Source organism: Monodon monoceros, unplaced genomic scaffold (genome assembly GCF_005190385.1).
Source record: "Monodon monoceros isolate NGI ecotype Baffin Bay Population unplaced genomic scaffold, NGI_Narwhal_1 Super_Scaffold_2, whole genome shotgun sequence".
Taxonomy (NCBI): Eukaryota; Metazoa; Chordata; class Mammalia; order Artiodactyla; family Monodontidae; genus Monodon; species Monodon monoceros.
The window spans coordinates 104445276-104467321 of record NW_021703776.1 but is presented as its reverse complement, the minus strand read 5'-3'; the positions used below and the strand labels follow the sequence as shown (position 1 = coordinate 104467321).

The 22046-nt window shown below is 54.4% G+C and overlaps 1 protein-coding gene across 1 annotated transcript in view; it reads left to right on the top strand.

Moving 5' to 3' along the window:
- The window catches only part of PTPRN2 (protein tyrosine phosphatase receptor type N2), a 529168-nt gene that overhangs the window by 85618 nt on the left and 421504 nt on the right, over window positions 1-22046 (top strand). The window contains exons 6-8 of the mRNA XM_029234487.1: window positions 7774-7992; window positions 9514-9554; window positions 10654-11033. Of these exons, the coding sequence (XP_029090320.1) occupies window positions 7774-7992; window positions 9514-9554; window positions 10654-11033 (640 nt within the window). The remainder of the gene's footprint in view (window positions 1-7773; window positions 7993-9513; window positions 9555-10653; window positions 11034-22046) is intronic.

Genomic DNA, 22046 nt, shown 5'->3' with positions numbered 1-22046 from the left:
GTAGGAGACATCCTGTGGGGCTCAGAGGTGCAATCCCACTGGCCACCAGAGCCCGGGGCTCAAGGGGTGTGCCCGTGTGGGGCACCTGCCCTCCTGTTGTGGTGAGGTCAGTGTTGCGGAGGGGCGCTGGCGGGTGGGGTTATCGCCTGACTGGTCATGAGCCCTGCTGAGGTGCAGGGGTGGCAGAGCTCTCGGTAGGGGGCTAACAGGTTAGGTGGTGATTTCCACAGTGGCGCCTGCAGTGTCTCAGTCCTTGGGGAGCATCCCAAGTGGTCCCTGTTTCTCCAGCAGGTACTTCAAGGTTAGTAAGTGGGTCTCCTCCCTCTGTGATCCAGGTGCCTTGCAATCAGGCACGTCTGCGTTGGTTTTGAGTCAAGTGAGTCTGCACAAGGGCCCTTTAAGAGCGAATTTCCCATTCTCTGTAGTTCTGTAGTTTTCTTAGATGTATCTCCTGTTGATTTTCAAAGCCAGGTGTTTTGGGGGCTCATCTCTCCTATGCAGGATCTAGGGGTTGGAGAGCCTCCTGTGGAGCTCGAATCCCTTGCTCCTCAGAGGAGAGATTCATCCCTTTGTGATCCTTGGCGGTTTGTGGATCGCCGTGGCTGTGGGTTTTCTCTTGGCGAGACCACCTCTCTGCCTTCCTGCCTGTTGATGCTGTCCTGTACTTTCCTGGTTGCACCCCAAGGAGGACGTGTACTTGTTCCTCTGTTCCACACGGCCTGTGAGCTAGGAGCTCGGAGATGTGACCAGCGTGTCCAGCGTTCAGCAAGAAGCCTTCAGGGGGACAGCAACCTTCTGTGAGGGGGACGCTGCCTCCCTGTGTCTCATTAGCATCCAGCAGCCCCGGCCATGTAACCTTTCTGGCACATTTCACCTTGACTGTTTGGAAAGTGCTCGATGCCCCAACAAGAGGAGCTCACCTCACCCTACCCCACCTCGAGGGAAGCCCTCGCAGGGCTGTACTTTTCTCTGGAGCGTGTCTCACAGTCTGACTCACGCATTTGCATGTATTGGATAAATGTTTGTCTCCACTTGTAGACCGTCAGCTTATGGAAGCCAGCAAACTGTGCTTCTTTTCTCACATTTGCACCCAGGACTCAGCATGTGCCTTGCAGGGTGTTTGCTGAGTGGATGAATGGTATCATTCGCTCTTCACGGCAACCATGAAAGGTGGTGTTATTGTCAGCCTCGCTTTCCTGATGAGGAAACTGCAGCTCGAGATAGCAGGTGATAGCACTTGTCCCAAAGTCAGGTCACTTAAGGCAAAGTGGATGGAAGCTTTTAAGAACCGTCTAAAATGCAGATTTAAACACAATTTGCTTTATTTCTTGGGCTCATTGGTCCTGGACTCTAATGTTTTAAATGCCATTCAGCTCCAAAGTCTAGCTTTCTCTGACTATTGTGTGCAAAGTTGTGTGCTGAGACTTTAGGGTGAGCAGAGGAGTAGAGAAGGGTCACCTGGGGGCAGGGGTGTCAGCCAGGGCTGGAAGGAGGAAGGGTTCTCTTCTTACATAGTGCAAAAGGACAAGGCAAGAAAAGACCAACCTTCTTCTAAAGCCCCAGAGCTTCCCGGGGTTACCTGTCCAGACCAGTCACAGGCAGGCCATTCCACACCACTCACCCCTGGAAAACTGCCCCTGCCGTTCGGTCTAATATCCTTCAGAACCTCGGGGAGCGTTCAGGTAGATTCAGTGAGCCATGAGCACAGGATCCCTAGGAAGGCACAAGACACAGCAGCCCTGTCCTCAAAACCCAGTTTCACCTTGAAAGCACCAGCGAGAAAGTCAGAAGGGAGGCCCAGAGGGCCAGGGTGTGTGACCTCCCCGGGGGCGCAGCCCTGGAGAGCTGGCTGTGCCGGGCACCCAACGGGTGTAGTGCGGAAGACAGAGACGTGGGTGACTCAGATAGTGGCTGCCCTTCTGCAGGACGGTCGAGACCAATTTGTAGCCCTCAGGGCTCATGAAAACCCACCCATCCCTGCTCCCGAATCAGTAAATCAGGCCACTGGCTTCATGTGCATGGCAAATGTTCATTTGGTAAAAACTTAGAAAGGAGACCCTCTTCCTTCATTTATTCATTATTTACACCGTGTCACCTTTGAAAAAGCTTTAATTCACATAAAATTAAAAGGCCAGTGTCCAGTAGGATAATGGCAAGGGCAAACGGCAAAGTGTGAAGTGTGGGATTCAGACATGGCTGGTCCAGCTTCTCCTGTTTAGGACACGGTGTCTCGGGTTGTGGCCCAGCTGGCAACGCCCCTCGTTAGAGTGTTGTTCTGTATTCTGTGATCAGTTCTCTATGGAAACCGGAATGTGTAAAGGATTATTTGTTGTGCTTTTTATCAGTTGTAGAAGTAGTAAATGGTTACCATGCAATACCAGAATAATAGATGTGTAGAAAGAAGAAAACAAGTCACCCTGGATCTCATCACCACCAGGCAGGTGCTGTGAGCGCTGGTGTGCCTTTTGGTGCTCCGTGTGCGTTTGTGAGGCCTGGCACCGCACGGCTGACCCGGGTGTGGCCATGCGCAGCTGCTGCTTCTCCTCTGCACGTCCCTGCAGTGCATTCGCCAGGGCTCGTTCTTCCTCCATCGCTGGGTTAAAATTCAGGCAAGTCCCATGAACTCCAGTCACCCTTAGGTAATAAAAAGTGCGAGGCCACTTTTGTATTTAAAGTTTTAAAAATTGTGGCAAATACACATTGGTTTGGCTCTGATCACAGATTGAGTTCCTGTCTGCAGGACTGCAGCATGAAGCGTGCACACCTGGGCATCTACCATCCAACCTTTGCTGCGGGGAGGGAGCTCAGCAGTTCTCACATTCAGAGGGTGTTTCCATGAATGGGATCCAAATGCCTTGCTGATTCAGCCCATTTAGCTAATGTAGACGGATTTCAGGGGCTGCCCCGGTAGCCCTTCCTGGGAAGTTTCCTCCTGTGGGGTCTGCATTTGCCACCCAGCACGTGTCTAGGCTGCTCCCGAGTGTGATAACAGCGAGGATGAGGGTCATGAGAGTGGTAACGGTGATAATGGTGATGGTGGTGATTATGGTGGTGATGTGTGTGTTTGTATGTGCCTAAACTGTGTACTTTCATGTACACGTGGTGATAAAGGCACTTAGGAGCGAAAACTGTTGTGTATGATTCACATCCTCTTTGTGGAAGCAGATTTGTGTGAGGTTAACTGCACACCATTGCTTATTCTCTAAAGCTTGTAGCATTTGTCTGGGGGACCCTATTAAGACATATAATTTCTGTAGGTCAGGCCTGCAGCAGTTGTTCATGGGAGCTGATCTCCTACTCCAGGCCTTACATATTTGATGTCCTGACATTTCATGTAATTGCTCTGCTAGAGCCCACTTGGCACATTGAAAGCTACTTAAAATGTCATTATAAGCCGGCCGGATCCCAGAATTACATGGTGCGGCAGCCGGAACAGAGCGTCTCACTTTGATGCATGTGGTATTTGATTGTGCTCTGCGCCACGGTCCCTCCAGTCCACCAGGGCTGGCTACACTCTTTAAAGAGGATTTCCTCATCTCTCCTCATCTTCAGAGGACTGACAGTGGGTGCCTCCGAGCTGACTCACTGTGGTCAACCGCACTTACGCAGGAGGTGATCGCTGACACGAGTTAATTGCTCTCCTCCTAAGTGGTCAGCTGCTTAGCATCTACCATTGTATACCTATGGGTTTTTTAGTTATTTTTCACTAATGATAATCTGAAAAGTTTCTTTTTTGGATGAGAGGAGACAATTTTAGGAATTATATTTTATTGTACCATTTTGAAGATGGATGTTTCTTGTTATAGTTAGGCCCACGGAAAGTCTCTCCCGTTCTCTGGTCTTTATCTTAAAGAACGTGAGTGTTTTCACGCTGCAGGTCTATTTCTGCTCTTCCCTCCAAATAAGGAGAATAGAGCTGAGGGAAGTTAAGGGAAAGGACATGAGGTAACTGTAGGGAGGGTTTCTCTGAGTTATTAAATGTCAGCACAGATTATTGGAGGAGGGGCACAACTTCCCCTCAGCTATTTGGTTGTTAGATGTGGTAGACAGTCTAAACATTTGATTTCGTTTTCTCAATAACCCCTTCAAGTGGGAGTTACTGACCCATCTACACAGACAGACCCCGAGACTGGAGCCTGGGTGTGGCTGGCTGCAGAGCACACTTTGTCCAGATCGTGACCCTCTGTTTGTGGTGGGTCTTTTAGGATTTCTGGTCTGACTTGCCCTGTGTTTGACCAACATCCTTCCTGCCCTGGGTTGCCTAAAACAAAACATCGCCCGGTGGGATGCTTTGAGGGGCTGCCGAGAGCCTCCACCCCTGCCCAGGCTCCCCCAGCGTTGGGAGCTGACCTCACACAGCTCCTCCAGCTTTGCTGTCTGTTGTCACCCACCTGGGCTCTGTTCCGTCCCCTGAACCTCACATCCGGTCCATCTGGACCTGCCATAGAAACACATAGGCTCCCGCCAGCTCTGCCTGCTGCACTGCCGTCCCCAGCTGGGTTCCTGCAGGAGCCTCCTCCGGCCTCCCGGCTCTGACCTTGTCTCAAGCCTGCAGGCCTCTTAAAATTGTAAACCAGATGACGACTCACTGCTCAAAACCCAGCAAGGGCTTCTCATCCCACTCAGCAAAAATCCAGGTCCTTTTCATGATCTGAGACCCTGTAAAGTGCCCCCGACTTTCACACCCCGCTTGTTGCTCCAGGTCACCCACTCTGGCCGCCTTCCTGTCCTTCCAGTGCTCCTGCCCCAGGGCCTTTGCACTTGCTGTGTCCTCTGCCCGCAGAGCGTTTCCTTAAGATAGTCCCTGGGCTCAGGACTTCCCTTCTTTGGGTCTCTGAGCTTTTCTCCGACAATCCTGTCTAACACAGCATCGTCCCTCCCCACTGCCCCATCCTCCACGCTCTGCATTATTGTTCCCACAGCCCCATCACCACCAGACATTGTATGTGTTTGTTTTTAATTGTTTATTTTCTGTTTCTTCTACTATAGATGAACGTTCCATGGAAGCAAGTGCTTTGCTAACTGCATTATTCCTGCACCTTGACAGGTAGCTGAGCACAGAAAATGTGCAGCGAACATTTGTGGAAGGAAGGAAAGAACGAAGGGTGGGAGGAGAGTTCCTGCTCTTGATGAGCTCTGCCGTTTAGGTTTGAGACCCTCTGGGAGGCCTGAATCCCTCACTGATTATCCACCTCCCTCATGACCTGGAATGTGTGTCTCCCACCCAGGCAGCCTGAGAGCAGCTGGGGGGAGGGACGTGTGTGGGCAAAAAGGTCACAGGGCGGTGACAGACCCTGGCCCCCTGCACAGAGGACAGCACCAGGGCGTCAGCAGATGTGGACCCGGCCGCCCACAGGCCAGGCCGTGCCCAGGAGAGTCTGCCTGCCTCAGCCAGAGTTCAGTCCGCGGCGACTTGCTACCCAGGGTCTGAACTGTCACCCTGACACCCGTGTGCCCCCATTCGCATGACGGTTCTAGCACAGTAATCCCACTGGTCCTGTTCCTAAATCTGGAATCGGAGAGAAAGTGGACTCTTAGAAGGACATGTTCTGGACCCCTTGAAACCGGCCAACAGTGCGATTCAGGGGCTTAACTGCGAGGTGGTGAAACATCCTCGCAGGGCACAGTCGGGGCAGGGAGCCCACCTCTTGGACCCTTGTTAGGAGGGACACAGCTCTGCGTTGAGGATGGTCCAGCGGAGAACAGGAGCAGATCCTCAGTGAACCAAGGCCCTGGGGAATGGAACGTTCTCCCCAGCTGAATTTCCTGGTTAAGTTTGCGTTCCGCAGAAACACATTTTGGATTCAACACTTGTTAAAAAATGTCTCGTAAATGTACTGATCCATTTCCATTGCCTTGGTCGGTGTCCTGGGACGCCATGGTGGGTTCTGCCATGCTGTGGCCCCTGGCAGGGACCACGCCTGCAGGGGCCAAGCCTCGGCGTCTAGTTTCAGGGCATTGCGTTTCCTCACCTTTTAGGCCATGGCTGCGACAGTACAGACCCCTGAAAGTTGATGTGTTTATAATGCTAGAGGCTTAATAAACAGCTAGGTGTTGTTTTCCTTACTGTTTACTCTACCTTAGTTTTTCTCTTTTCTACGAAGCAACATGTGCCCTTTGTCAGCCCAGAAAAGCAGGAATTCTGACGCCGTGTGTGGTTGGGATCCCTCAAACCTTCAGCCTCCCGCCCTGTTCTGTGTCAGGCACGCTTCTCTGTGTTTTTACAATGTTTCTGTTTATGAGGAAGTGAGAAATATTTTTCCAGGTTCACTGCTGGAAGTTATTTATAAGGCAAGCGTTTGGTCCCTAAACGTGTCTACGGGACTGTGGGGGGAGGGATGCAGGGGGAGGTGGGGATGCAGGGGGGCAGTGCCCTCCCCAGGGGCTCAGGTCGGGGTCAAGGACCACGGAGGCAGCAGCCACAGGGAAGTCATCCCTCTGCATTTCCTTCCACGGGAAGCTGTTTCGAAGTGCAGGTTTTATTACCGTTCAGGTGTGGTGAGACCAACAGATCAGGAGAGGGTTATCATGAAAAAGGTGGTTTCCCAGAGGCGGGGGCCACCCGGGGAAGCACCAGGCTGGTGACGGGGCAGAGGGAGGGGAGCTGTAGGCAGGGCCTTTCTGTGGGTTTGCAGGAAGGAGCAGGCGAGGCAGCACCGGCTGGTGTGAATAACGTCAGCGGCTCTGGGGCAGAGGGGCAGCCCCTAGTTGTTGGGACCCGGGCCTGGGGTGCACAGGGCAGGGGGCCAGTCCCCTGGGGGTGGGGCGGGGCTCTGGGTGGGTTGGTTGGCATTTGGAAGCAGTGTCTGCTGTCTGTACATGTGGGCGGCCCCGGGAACATGAGTCTCTCCGGGAGCGGCGAGGCCCAGAGGTCAGAGCCTCAGGAGCTCCTGGCTGACACGGAATCAAGGCCGGGGCTGTCACCACCCTGCGGCAAACCTTGTGGGGGACTCGGGGCCACCCCACTGCTCTCCAGCCGGCAGAGCTTTTCCTAGCATCTCCTGCACTGCAGGTCCAGGGTGAGGGACCATCGTAACTCTTTTCTTTTCAATAATATGAAAATGTCTTTCTTCCACTCTCACGTTTGAAGGATATTTTCACTGTGTAATCTAGACTTCTGAATTAGACACCTTTTCTTTTAGTGGTTCAAATGCATCCCTCATGTGTAAATGATCCAGTGTGTACTTGTGTATCATGTCACGTATGTCATGCTTACAGGGCGCTGGGTGTGTCCTGGGGCACCGCCGTCCTGGCCCCGCCTCTGGCCGATTTAACGTCTCCTCTACCTCAGTTTTCTGTGCGGCCTTGTGAACTCGGCTGGGAGCGGCCGTCGTGTGGCTCTCTGAGTGCCTCGAATCTCTGAGTTAATGCTCTTCACCGATTTCGGGGCATTTGTGGAGGTTGTTTTCTTTTCTTTGTCCCCTTCTCTCTCTCCTTTCCCTCTCAGACCCAGTCACACTCGTGACGCCTGAAGCTGTGCCACGTTGCCGAGGTGTGGCCAGTCCTTTCTCCCTGTTCCACGGATGAGAATCGTTTCCATTGTTTGTCCTCAAATTCACCAGCTCTTTGTTCTCCATCATCCAATCTGCGGTTAAGCCCACCCAGTGAGCTTCTAAATTTCAAATACTGAACTCTTCACTTGCAGAATTCCATGTGGCCCTTTTTGCTCCCGTCCCTCTGCTGCGCTCACCGTTGCCACCCATCTGCATCCTTGTGTCCTCGTTCTAACGCTGTCCCTTGTCTCGGTTTGTCTGTTTCGTGTGTGCCGTCTAGGGGCACGTGTTCAAGCTCTGCTGAAGGACCTGCGGGAGCGCCCGGGCAGCGTGGAGGGTCTGAGCGCCCTTGATGTGGCCGAGGCAGCCCGTGCGATAGCGAGCGCAATGCCAGGCGGGCGCGCGGAAGGGGAGCAGGACGGCGCCGGGAGAGGCGGCGGAGGGCCGAGAGGCCAGGCGGGCCGCTCGGGGGCCGCGCGCCACAGAGACGGCGTGCCAGGTGAGTGCCTCCCGGCTGCTCGCCACATGTGCACGTGGTGTGCTGGGCTGCGTTCTTTCTGCTGCGAGGTGGGATTCATGTTAACGATTTGTGTCTGTCTGAACTTTTGCCTCTGAAAGCCTCCTCCGCAGGCTGAGCCTTCCAGAGCACTTACGCTGAAGGGCGAATTGCTCTCTGGAGGAGGGGGCTGTGATGCCTCCGTGTGAGGTTCCGGGTGAGCAAAAACAGGAGTGAGAGAAAGAGGTTTTGTCCGGACTGTGTGAGTGAGCACGGTATGGAGGCAAATATTTGAATAATAAAGTGAAAGAGGTTCGTTCAAACGTCTGTTTGAGGCTCACACCAGCCTCTGAGGCTGCTCCAGGGAGAAAGCAGAGATCCCCACACCCTGGCACACGCCCACTGGCGCACACTGACACACACACACACACAGACACGCTCACATCCCGGCGCATGCACACTCACACACAGAGACACGCTCACACCCTGGCACATGCACACACACACACGCTCACACATACATACACCCACTAACAGCCACCAGGGAACCTTGTGCGAGGGCCGAGCAGGGCAGGCCCCGCCTCCCCTGCCTGACCGCTTCTCAAAGTTGCGGAAGCTACATTAAACCATCTAATGCAGTGCGCTGCACGCAGTAGGCGCCCAGGAACATGCCAGGTGAAAGGTGCATGTCTCTCCCTCCTCTGTGGGTTGGGACGAGGCTTGCCTGGAAGCTGGAAGCATGGCTTGACTGATGCAGGAAAAGATGCTGGGTTGCTACTCGGACGAGATGGTCCGGGGAGCGATGGTCCCTGTCCCGGGGCTGGGGGAGTCTGCAGGAGCACAGGAGCCACACACTGACTCCTGCGTGTGTCTTTAGAGGAGTGGCCACCACAGGAAAATAACCAGTTTGGAGGCATCTCAGCATGAGATGTGTGGGTTCGACACTTCACTTTCCTTTTTTGTAACTGCGCACTGCGCCTGGCTCAGCGGCTCTTCCTTGCTCTGAGCTACCTGAGGATAATACGTGGTTCCCTGGAACTGACATCATGACTGACTGACTGACTTCGTGTCTGAGTTAGTGTGTCACCCCTCCTCTGTCGTGGACTTTATGGAGCGCCACCTCTGTACTGTAAGCGGAGGTTTTCGTTGTCGTGGGAATGAGGCCAGTTTCACTGTGCCTGACCTACTCAGTGGTCACCCTGTATGTCCTGTGACCTTTGTGCTGACATGCTGGACCGGGATTTTTTTTTTCTCATCTTTATTGGAGTATAATTGCTTTACCATGGTGTGTTAGTTTCTGCTTTATAACAAAGTGAATCAGTTATACATATACATACATCCCCATATCTCCTCCCTCTTGCGTATCCCTCCCTCCCACCCTCCCAATCCCACCCCTCCAGGCGGTCACAAAGCACCGAGCTGATCTCCCTGTGCTATGCGGCTGCCTCCCACTAGCTATCTGCCTTACCTTTGGTAGTGTATATATGTTGGGCCGGGATTTTGATGAGCTTGTGTCTTTCACAGATAACAGAGTGCGAGACAGTGGTGCAGGATTTTACCAGGAGGTAAGATGGGGCGTGTTCGGGTCCTGTGAAACCCAGAGTCACGTTAGTTTTCTTGTCCATAGTTTGGGAACGTACGTGAAATACAAAAAAATTTTTTTCCAGAAAAAGATAGAAAAACCCTCATAATCTCAAATTAATATTCCTCAGAACCATCTCCCCACCCACCCAGGGAAACGGGAGGATAACACCGCATGATAAGACTTCACACCCACTTTGTGTCGTTGAGGTCATCCCGCGCGTCCTGGTTTCTGAGGTGCATTTAACGGACATTCACAGGCTCTGGATCATTTACACCCGTGGCACTGTCCATGGTGGTCGCCACCAGCCATACGTGGCTGCTTGAACTTAAACCCGTTAAAATTAAGTCCATAAGACTTCAGTTCCCCAGCTGTGCCAGCCACACGTCCCATGCTCCCTAGTAACTGTGAGGGGATGGGGAGACCACTGCTCCTCTGTCGTTGCCAAGGGGCCCCTCGACAGTGTGCTGGCCCAGGGGGGTCTGGAAGAGGCTGATGCGTGTGCATGTGTGCGCACACGTCTACCCGCGGTGGACGACGCCCACCCACAGAGCGCTTTGTTGGTTTTCCCTGTTGAAGAACCTTTGCTCATTTGTATTAGTCTTAAGGATGCAGAAAATCAATCAACCAAAATCAATCAACCACATCACTATGTGGTTCTATGAAACTCTATTTTGTGGGTGGAAAAGAAGAATTTCTGGTTAGTACTTCTCTTGTCAGATTATGTTAGTGGTTCCTGGTTCAGTGCCTGTTAGCACGTGGTGAAGAAAACACCAACAATTCTTTGAAATGTCCATCAGAAATAAAAAGTGGAGGGTTCAGTTATCCGAGTTGCGGAGGGAGCCATGGGGTCTAGGGACACGTTTCCTAATTTGGGACGCAGAGGGAGAGGCCAGCAGAGCTTGGGGTCTCCAGACGACATGCATTCGGCCGGACCCTGAACTTGCCCCGTGTGGCCCACTCCCAGCCCCAGGCTCACGTACACCAGTGCCCGCTCCCCAGTGCCTGCTCCCCCGAGAGTCTGGTGCTGATGCCTCTCTGTGACTTGGGGCACATTCTTAAGCTGGTTTCCTTTCTGCCAGGTCAGCCGTTTGGGCGTCAAACTCGGGGACCTCCTGCAGGGTCCTGGGTCTCCATTCCTGCCTGGAGCCCCCCATCTTGCCGGGTCTTTCAAGACGGAGATCAAGAAATCGGAGGACCCTGAGGCCTCCCCGTCTTCAGAGGAGGATCGCGTTGGGGTGGAGAACATAAAGAGTCAGACCTACTCCAAGGAGCTGCTGCAAAGGCCGCCGCACCCAGAGCCGGGGCCGGGCGGGCTTGGGGCATCGCAGCTCCGGGCTCCGGCGGCCCCGCAGGAGGACCAGCACCCCGGCGCCAGGGCCCGGGGACCCCCTGGCCAAGGCCTGCGGCTGGAAGTCCAACCTCCCCAGGAGGAGTACGGCTACATTGTGACGGAAAACGAGTGAGTGGGAGCTTTTCATCTTTCCGTGGGTGAGATCCTGGCCCTGTGCAGGCTGGGGAAACGCTTTCATATTTTTCCCCATCTTCACCTGGAGGTGGAGGGTGGGCATCCCTGGTCTTGCAGGTGTGGGAGGGCAGCCAGGAACCAGCCATCCCCCTGACCCCGTGTTCTGGACCGGGAACCCGAGCTTGAGGGTGATTCTCCACCAAATAAACCCCAAACAAAACCCTGCCCGGCTCCTTGGTCCTGGCGCCATCACCTGCAGCTCAGACCACAGGGTGCCTGTTGGAGCTGGAGCCGGGGTGTCTCAGGCAGGATGGGTGGTGCAAGGGGCGCCCCGGGCAGCCCACGTTGGCTAGAACTCCAGAAGCTTCAAGTCGTCCGTATACTAGGGTGAGTCACTCTTCCGAGGGAAAAACGTGCCGCACACCATGGAGTGTTCTGTCCTCCCCTTAATTTTGTGCTGAGCGCGACAAGGGACAGAATCAATGTCACGTGCCCAGCAAGTGACAAGTGGTCGGCATTGTTCTTCAGGTCATCTCACTAACAAACCTGACGTTTGACGCTTCGTAACGGTGCGCTTTCTTCAAGGAATGGAAGTGGGGATTCCAAGGGAAAACACGTGTGTCTGGCTGCATGCACGGGCGTGCGTGTGTGTGCAGGTGTGTGCTGGTGCGTGTGCAGGTGTGCACACACGTCCACCCGCGGTTTTGCTTCTGCGTCATCCTGTGCCTCTGGTCCGGCTCGAGTGCTTCAGTGGTTACTCCCCGTGGGGAGGGGCTCCGTCTCTCCTGCTGGCTCCGCGGCCTCTGCGCTCTCACCTCCTTGCGTGTTCACCGTCGCTGCACCGCACACGGCAAACGCCGCCTGTACCACAGACACAGACCCTGTGTCAGGGCCCCGTGAAACTGAAGATGGCGTTCTCGCCTGGGTTTGGAGGCATCCACAGCACTGACGCCTCGTTCCTCCAGCCTTTCCATGAAGATGCGCCTGCCCGTTCCGGCCTCCACACCTCCGGGCCGTGTTCCTCGCACTCTGTCTGCCTTGAGCCCCTTTGCTCAGAACTGGAACTCCCGCTGCGTGTGTCAGAGCCACACGTGACACAGCGCGCACGGGGGCCTGGATGGTGCTGTTGACTCAGACCCTTCCAGCAGCCTGCTGCCCGGTCTGACCTGTGCCGTGGGTTTTCCCTTTCTCAGCAAACGTTGCTGTCGTGTGTGTGTGTGTGACATGTATGTGTATTGTATGTTTCTGTGTATGTGTGTAGCCTGTATGTGTCTGTGTGTATCTGTGTTGCGTGCATATGGCTGTGTATATTTGTGTATGTGTGCATGTATGTATACACGGGTGCACATGTATGTGTGTGTTGTGTGTGTGCATGTGTGTATGTGTGTGTACGTGTCCCTCTGTGTGTGTGTGTGTGTGTGTGTGCGCATCTCTGTGTTGTGTGTGTGTGCGTGGTCACTGGAGGGACCACTGTGCAGCTGCTCTGAGCACCTTTCCTCCTGCCAGGATGTCCTGATGCCCAAGGGCTGGTCCCCGGCGCAGGGTACGGGGCTGCTCCTGTCTGGGGCCCAGGGCTTAGCTGCGCACACAGGAGACTGAGGCCCCATGAAAGTGCTGGGAAAGGATTCTGATCATTGGGAAGACTTTTCGGGTCCGCGTGAACAACGGAGAACAGAGGACGATGAACTTTAGAGCAGGACCATCCAGGCCTACCGTCCTCAGCATCACAGGAAACCCAGCGTGAGTGGACGACGCCTGGATGGAGGGAGACCCATCTCGTCGGGTGTCTCCTCCTGTTCTTGCTGACTTTCCTGTAATACGAAGCTACTTCTGAGCGTTTCTTCTCTGCATCCAGAGTTCATTTTCCTGAGGGCTTTTCCTTGGCCTCACCTTTGGGGCCTGCACACTTACCTGCTACAAGCACGGGTTAAAGAAAAGGATCATTATCTTATCTTGGCCGATTTCCCGTTTTCTCTTTTGCTGTTTCCGTCGGATGGAAGATCTGTGGTGCAGCCGACAGCCTTATGTCCAGAACTCCCTGTGTATCACAGGGGAGACATGCTCCAGAAGCTTCTCCCACCCTCCCTCCACGGATGGACGGAGGTTTCTGCCTCTGTTGTCAGATTAACTGGTAACTTGGGATTCTCTGGGGCAAGATTTCACCAGATCTCAGTTTAAGCCTTAATGGATCAACTATTTACTGACAAGAATCCGACACTATTCTTTTCTTCTCTTTTTTTTAGAAAAAGGACTTTTGTATGCTTGGTTCTTCCTAAAAGGAGAAGGAGCATGCCATCTCCTCCCTGACATTGGCAGGGATGACGCGGCTGACCTCGCTCGTACATTTCCTGACAGACGGGGCTGTAGTTTAATCCTTTGCCACTTGCATTTTCATCCTCTTTACAAACTGGATGGATTATTCAAGACGCACGAAGGGCAGGGCAGCCATCCCAGGTCCTCCAAGGACGATTTAAAAGTAATTTCAAGTTAGGTTGACAGGAAGTGACCACAGGATGGAGGCTGCATGTGAAGCAGAGGGTACTGCTCACCTGTCAGCAGAGGCCAAACCGCCTTTACAGCTGAAAACCTGGGAGCTATGAGGCGCGCTGGGCAGGGATGTCCCCCTGAGGAGATGAGCCCTCGTGTCCTGCGGGGACCCGTTCCTGTACAAGGGTCGTCCGAGCCGCGCAGACCGAGTTTGGGGAAGTAAACCCACGGCGTGAGCATGTGCCACGGCCCCCGTGCCCTCACAGATCACCTGGAACCCCCAAGGTGGGGCGAAGCCCGGGTCCCACTGGTGGCTGCTCCCTGGGGCTCGGTGCAGAGGCCGCGGAGGCCGCCTTGGGGTGGGAATCCCACAGCGGCAGATGACCCGGGTCGTGGCGGCGGGGGCGCGGGAACGCATGGGGGGGGCGCGCTCACCAGATCGGGGCGTCAGCTGCAGCGCTCGCCGCAGGGAGGCCGCCCCCGGGGAGAAGCAGAGCAAAGGCTGTGGGTCGGGGGAGGCTGTCAGGAGGGCGCCGAGGGGCGTCGGGCCGCGCGCTGCGCCCTCCCTCCTCCGGGCAAGGGTAAGGCCTGGGCAGTGGAGTCCGGAAGAAGGGGCCCCTTTGGGCAAGGCCTCGGGAGCGTGTGCCGCCCCAGGCCCCTGCACCAGGCTGCCCTGCCGGGCCGGGTGCCGTCCTTCTCCTCTCAGACACCTGCCGCTCGAGCCCTCAGGGAAGCCTGCCCGCCCTCCGCCACCCCTCACCACGGTGGGAGAGCCGCCAGCGCCGGCAGCCGGGGGGGCGGGAAGGGGGGCTCCGCTCAGCCGCGGGAGGGGGGTGTCCAGCCCTGGTCTCCCTCCACCCTCCACCCCGCCCCGCCCCACCCAAGCAGCCCCTCAGAGCTCACGTGGCTGCTTCTGTGCTCGTGGGCAGCCAGGAGCGGGTCCTGCCCATCTCTGCGGTTTCTCCCTCCCTTGCTGGAGAAGGGAGACCTCCAGAATGTCGGGGGGCGGTTCTGTGTATACGGTGGCAGTGCAGACTGTAGTTACTCGCCGCCACTCTCGGGCCATGTCTCGATGACGTGTTCAGGTGTGGCCGCATCTCTGTGCGGAACCCTTCCTGGACAGCCCTCCCATGACACCATCCATCCTTTCGTTTGTTTGTCTTAAAAGACGGTCTTTGGTGTGATGGGTTTACTATCACTTAAGATTGGTGGGGGAGGGGGGGATGCCTTAAGGAGTGAAAATAATCATTTTTTGTGTATTAAAATATGGTAAGAAAAAGAAACAAAAAATATCCCAAATCTAAAATTCTTGACTGCGTAGTTGGTAGTTCTGGGAACTGTCAGTGAGAAGAACGGTGAACAGTGGTCTTCAAGCCCCAGGGGGTGGCCCAGTTCTGACTTGTCTGTTTCCTGCCGGCCCTTCTGGACTTGGCGCCCCAGCTGTGAAATGGGACAAGTGTTGAGGACCCACAATGACCGAGACACAGGAGGTACTCACAAAAGGAAAGAGATCCAGACGAAACACGGTGTAATTTTTCCCCTGAGGCAGTCAGACATATCTCCGTTCAGCTTGGTGGGTTGTTTTGAAATTCAGCTGAGGAAAGTACAAAAGTAGGCTGTGAGATTCAGAACCCTGGGGTGTCTGTGTTGTTAATGAAGGTGTAAGCAGTGTTAGCCGGGTGGGTCCCCACGCCCACGAAGTAAAGAACCTCGCGATCCCGTGTCACAGCTCGAACCAGATCTTTACCTGTAAACGTCTCACCCCGACCCAGCTCTCTCCACGTCGCTCTCCTCGTACTGGTTACAGGAGCCCAGGGACGGTGCTCAGCCCACCCCCGCCCGCTTCCTCTGCCGTCACCTGGGGTGTGGTGCCTCCCTCCCCGCCCCCAGCTGACCGGCTCCTCTCCTGTCCGGGAGACTCTGCCCACGCTGATGCTGACGTTTCCACGCCAGCCCTGCCCCTGCAGGACCCCTCCCAGGTCTCCCCGCATCCCCTCCAAACTTCCCCCTCAGGAGAGCGCTCCGTAACCTAAACCTGACTGTGTCATTCTGTCCCCAACGGCGACGGCCTTGCCCAGGCCTGGGCCCTGCAGCTCCGTTTCTCTCCCCAGCCTGCTTCCTTTCCGCTCTGGAATGTGAGGGGTCCTGACAGGAGGCCTTGGGTTTGCTCCTGGCCCAGCACGCTCAGATGCCACCTCCTCCAGGCAGCTCTCCTTGGTCAGGATCCCTCCTCCAGGGCGCCGCCCTCCCCTCAGAACCTTACCTGGGGGTGGAATGATAACACCCTGTGGGGTTCTTCCGCTTCGAGCAGGGGCCGCATCAGCATTTGCTCATCTGCGTCCCAGCCCCTGAGGCGCCTGGCTCCTCCGAAGGTGCTGGTGGTCTGTGGTGCTTTCCTTCCCTCTCGCACCCTTTGCAGCCCCCCACCCGCTTTCCCTGCACGTGTCCCTCCCTTCCTGATGCAGCCCCAGTGCTGCTGTAAGATCACGCAAGCTAGATCACGCAAGCTCCCCGGCTGGATGCCCTCACCCATCCACCCGGCTGCTGTCACCTCAGGACCCCGCCCTCCAGCCACTCCCGGGCTCTCACGTTCATGGTTCTGAACCTCTACGGGAAAACACTCACTCCTCAGGTGGGCTGGGATGGGCTTCTCTTTGGAGCCCCCTCTGGATCTGTTTACTTAGCTGCAGACCATGCCTTCACACAGACATCATGCTTCTTGTGGCGGCTGCTCTGTCCGTCTTGGACCCCCAGTGCCAGACAGGCACTGGGGGTGCTGGGGGAGTAAGTGACAGGGTGAGGAGGGACTTCTGGAAGCTGAGGCCTCCGCTCGAGGATCAGCCCGCTGGGGGCGGGCTGTGCGTAAATTCTAGGAAAATGGTTGTAACTGATGTGAGAGTCCTTCCCGAGGCAGTCTGAGGCTCCAATGGTAACAGAAATCCAAGTCACAGAATTGAGTCTTTAAAAGCACCAGTGGCAAGGCTTTTGCCTGTAAACAGAGGTTCTACTTAGAAAGCCCTCCCAGGGTCAGTTCATAGCCCTACATCTGCGTCCTCAGTGATGATTTCAGGGAGCCTGGGGGTCACGAGGATAACCTGCCGGTGGCCGCGCTCCAGGGGCCTGGGCGGTGTCCCCATGGCCTCGGCTCGAGGGCCTGGGCGTCCTGGGTGACGAGACGCAGCCACGGGGTCCCCTGTCCGACAGGCTTCCCTGGCTGTCAGTTTCATATTTTTCACGTGGCAGCAGATTTGTGTTTGCTCTTCCCTATGCAGAATTTTAAACACACACAAGAGCAAGATACTGACCCAGGCCCGGCGACCCAGACAGCCCAGGCCGGTCACACCCCACCTACTTCCAGCTGTCCTCCTCCTTTGAAACAAATCCCAGTTATACTGTCTTAGAAGCATTTCATGAAATATCTTTAAAATAGAGGGATTCTTTCTTTTTAACATACCGTGATGCCATATCACACCTACAAAGGACCCCAAATCCCTTAATATCATCAAATATGTAGTCTGTGTTCAAATTTCCAGTTGTCACATCAGCGTCAGAACTTTGTTTTCGTTTATTAGCTTGTTGGCTCACGTTTGCTGAGGTTATAGAGCCGTGCTGGAGTTTGACGTCTGCTAGTGGCTGGAATTCTAGAACTGGAGGATATTTCACACTTGCCTGGCCTCTAACCGTGGCGGTGGACAAAGTGAGGAAATGCCATAAAGGTGCAAATGTGATGGGTGTTGAAAACAGTTTCAGTGCCTCTCTGGCCCAACGCCTTCCAGGTCAGCTTGGCCATGTCTGGCTGCCCAGAGGTGCCAGAAGGGACGATGGTGCCAGGGGACCCTTATGGTCTCTGACTGTGAGCCCCCTTCCCACATGGGATCCTTCTGCTGCAGCAAAGGGCGAGATGTGTTGTTGGTGGGCGGGGCCGGGAGGGGAGGGAAGCCCGGCCCGCGCCGAGCAGGCCTGGAGCCTGGCCCTCCAGCCTCTGTCTGCCGCGTGGCTGTCCTTAGAGCCCGACTCCTACCGGCTGGTTCTACAGCCCAGCCTGGGAGTGCGGAACGTAGGAGCGTCTGGTGACGTGGGGACCCTGCTCTCGGTTAGCCATGAAGACCTGTACCTGTGTGTATGTGTCTGCAGCTGCACCTGTGCGGATACCTACATCTGTACACCTACATCTGTGTCGTCTGCTTAGGTCTGTGTCAGCTGTATCTGTGTACCTACATCTACCCCTACACCTACATTTATCTGTATCTACGTCCGTATCTATGTCTGCATGTCTACACCTACAGATACACCTACACTCATACCTGTACCTACGTCTGTACCTCTGTACATCTCACACCTGCGTCATCTATTTATGTCTGTATCTGTCTGTCTACATCTACAGCTACACCTAACCTATACCTACACCTATGTATCTATACCTACATCTGTATCATCTACATCTGCGTCCATATCTGTCTGTACGCAGCCCACCAGCTGCTTTGCTGTTGGATTTCCATAATCATTGGGGAAGCTTAGCTTTTTGTCTTCAACGATGCCCTGAAATTCCACAGTAATCCCCACAGACCCTCATACCCTAACACCTGCAATTGATTTTTTGCAAAGTGTCTCTTCTGTGTTATAAATGGGCCAAGACTTGAATCTGTCAGAAGTTAAGCAGTTTAAATTCCACTCCTACATATGAAGGACTAGGAAAGAGCGAGAAAAATATGAAAAGATGAGATTTGCCCTGTTGTCAAAATAGTAGTAAGTCTGCAAGTGAATAATGAAACCAGAGGGAAAAGGAAAAATGGAAAAATAAAACAAACAGTATCCAGAGGAAACTCAGTTGAGGCATATAGGCTTACGTAGGACGGCCCTGCAGGCGCCAGGGGTGGGTGGCGAGGTCAGGGTCCGCTCTGCTGGATCCTCTGCTGTCCGTGGAGGAGGGGTAAGGGGACCTGCGGTGGACGGAGGAGACTGGCCAGTGGGCATGCTGGCCGTCAGCACCGTGCCCGCCTCGCTCTCTGTGCCGCGGGCGTCGTCTGTGCTGTGACCTGGGCTGGACTGAGATCTAGCTCGGCAGTTGCACCACGACTGCTGGGGTGAGGAGTCCGCCCTGGCGAGATCTGGGCTCAGCCTCCGGGGCTCGGGGGTGGGACGGGGGAGCCAGCAGAGGGCCACCCGCTGCTTCTCGCTGCGGGGCTGCGCTGACGGAGGCCGTGTGTCCCGAGGAGGCTCGGTGGAGGATCCCCACGAGTGGGTGCCACTGGAGGTTAGGGCCGCAGGAGGGGCAGGGGAGGAGAGTCACGAGAGGGGCTCCCGGGAGGAGATGGTCCTTCCCGCCCCCTACTCCTCCCGGACCCTGATCTGCGCTCCGCTGTATGGGACACACGGCGTGTCTGGGTTGCATGGAGTGTCTTGGAAGCAGGTGAGAATGACCATCTCAAGAGATGTAGAAAAAGCATTTGACAAAATTCAACTTCCTTTTATGATAAAAACTCTCAACAAAGCGGGCATAGCGGGAACATACCTCAACGTAAAAAGGCCACGTATGACAAACCCACAGGTAACATCATACTCAATGGTGAAAAGCTGAAAGCTTTTCCTCTTAGGTTGTGCTACTGTTGACTTTTGCTCTGTGGTTACCATGAGGCTTCCATAAAACATCTTCTATTTACAAGTCCCTTTAAGTGGATAGCAGCTTAACTTTGCATGCAAAAGCTTTACATTTTTATGTTTTTGACGTCAATGCACTTTTTATAAAGGTGACACTCTAAGACGTTGTATACTTAGATTTGTATTAAGCGGTTGGCAATTTTTTTTTCCTGGAGAATAAAATTGTTTTGGAGAATATATTTATTTGAATGTATTATGGAGAACATACTTGTTAAAATTTTGAATATATTTATGTTGAGACGCACAGTCTCATCTTGATGTTAAAAAATGCTAAGTTGTTAGCATACAACAGTTTTTTACCTATTTATGATTTACCTGTGAAGAGTTGATGGTTGTTAGCAGTTTTTAATAAGAGTAATTCAGGGTTGTCAGAGACTCGAGGTGAATTTGCCTGTGCTCTGCGATGCCGGGCAGCTCAGCCCTCACAGGAGCTCAGTGTGTCTGCCCAGATTGTCATAGGCTCACTCACTCACGCTCTGAAAAACGGGGCCTTCATTCGACTCCTGCAGGGAAGACGGTGGTGCCAGACGGGAGTTGGGAACTTGAATCACTGTGGTGCCAGCAAGATTGTCTTCATCAGAAGCGTCACTTCTCTGCATCGGGTTGAATTCCTGTGGGTTAGCAAAAATTTTAACTACCTTATAGGATTATTTAAAAAGATAAACATCATTATTTGTTACAATGATGGGTACGGATAACTAGAATAATTGGTGAATCCCGTGAAAATCTCATATTATTGATTGATTTCAAGTATCACCTCAAAAAAGTTGTATCAAGGTTGACTCGTTTTCATTTTGTGATCCATCACTCATTTGGTTCCCAACCTTCGGTGAATTTTCAAATAAATAGTGAGATGTCCGCAGTGAGGAAGTGAAGCAGCAGAAGCACGGTCGGCTCCTGGACGCAGAGTCCTAGACGTGAGCGTGGGGCTGGCGGGGGCATCTGGCCCCGTCGCCGCGTCCCGCTCTCTGCTTGGTTTCATGTGTCTCGTAAGTAAGAGACGATAGCACTTGGAAAAATAAGACCTGGAGAGGTTACGGGTGCAGACGCTCTTCAGTCTGGTTGGGCTAAAATCCAGGCAGAGGTGCAACAGTCGGGAAGCTGACATCCCAGCGTTAACTTGACATTTTCCATTTCCATGTTCCTTTGGGGATTTACTAGCACGATCTTGGGCAAGGGGTTTAATTTCCCGAGTCTCAGTTTCCACCTCTCTCAAGTGAGGTTAATACGGGACCTTCCTCCCAGGTCTGTCGTGAGCAGTGAATGAGAGAATTTCCGTGGAGTCATGCACGGCCGAGGGCGGAGGGATGCCTTCCAGAAGTCTGCACTGGTCCTAATCTTTCTGCCCCTTACGCCGTTTCCACTAGTCTTTATTTTCAGAGTGGCCTCCGAAACTCCCTCATCACCTCCTCATTTTGGCCCCTTCCTCTAGTCCAGCAGTGACTCAGGACACCGCGGCCATGTGGGGCTGTGCGTGTGGCCATCAGGCTCTCCTGAGAGCGGGGCGCGGCCGCCCCTCAGCGGGCTTCCATCGAGGTCAGGACGCAGACGCAGTCCATTTCGCCTGTTCTGCTGACTTAGTAGCTCCCGGCAGCAACCTTGTTTAACTCGGTTAAACACCAGGAACGTGTGGCTTCAGAAAGGAAGTGCCTTAGTGAGGAGGCCCGGCCCAGCTGTCGACAGGAAATCCTTCCTGCCGCTGACAACCAGGCAGGCAGAGGACCCCACGGCTGCTGCCAGCTCTGACCTCGAGCTGCTAAAAGCGCCCCATCTCTCTCTTCCAGGCGGCGCTGGGCGTCCAGGAAACCAGGGTGGCAGCTGTCACAGGCGGGCCCCTGAAATTGCACGTGCTGTATCCGTCCATTGATTTTTGAAATGAACTCCAGCTGCTTTCTGAGGAAGTTCAGACCATGACATGACAGCTGATGGCCACGTAGTTTAAAAATAAAACAGAAACAACTGCGTGCTCGTTTTGAGTACAGTCAGCACCCTCTCGTTTGTCCGACTTGCACAAGAACGGAGCCACTGTTGTCCTGAGCCATCTGCCTGCCGGAGCCGTGACAGCGAGACGGGAGGGGCTGATGGGGTCACCGCGCGGCTCCTGTCATCGAGGTGTCTCCTTGGAGAGCGAGCCGGCCACTGAGAACATTCTGGGCTGGCGAACCTCATCATTATCTTCAAGGCTGTTTTAGATAATCTCGTAATGGAGGAAAATGTTCAATTTCTGGGCTGTGAGGGTGGAAGAAGGTAGGGCCAGGAGGCTCACGGTGGGCCTGACATCCACGACGGAGGCGCCGGACTCCGCATCTCCTTACGTTACCCCTTGTTGAAGACAAGCTAGGAAACGGGGTTCGTGGAATCTCATAGCAACCTGGTAGGGAAGTTGGTTTGTGTCTGGCAGGGGCCTAGACTTTGGAGAGAAAGAAAAAGATAAGAGCTGGTCACGCCCTCAGCAAGCCTGCAGCTCGTGGACAGACAGGACTGAAACACGCAAAATCCTCAGAGACCTTTGAAAATAAGTGGCGTGCTGGGTGGCTTGGAGTCAACGTGCAGAGGGAGGTTCAGGGAAAGGAGGGAGCTCGTGGCCTTCGGGGTGAGAGCTGGTGGGGCCTGCTTGGTGGCCAGGAGCTGGGGAGGGGGGGACAGGGCCCTGTCTTCCTGACGCCGGACTGTGGGACTCGTCCCCCTCTGATGTGATGTGGCGGGATTTCTCCTGAGCACTGAGCTGGCGCTGTGGTCAGCACCGGATGGCTCCCTTGAGACCCGTGCCCTGTCACCAGGGCACAGGTGCCTGCGGGGCTGCCGTGCAGCCAGGCCTGTCTCCGCGCGGAGCTCAGGGTCCCAGCAGACTTCATGTAGATG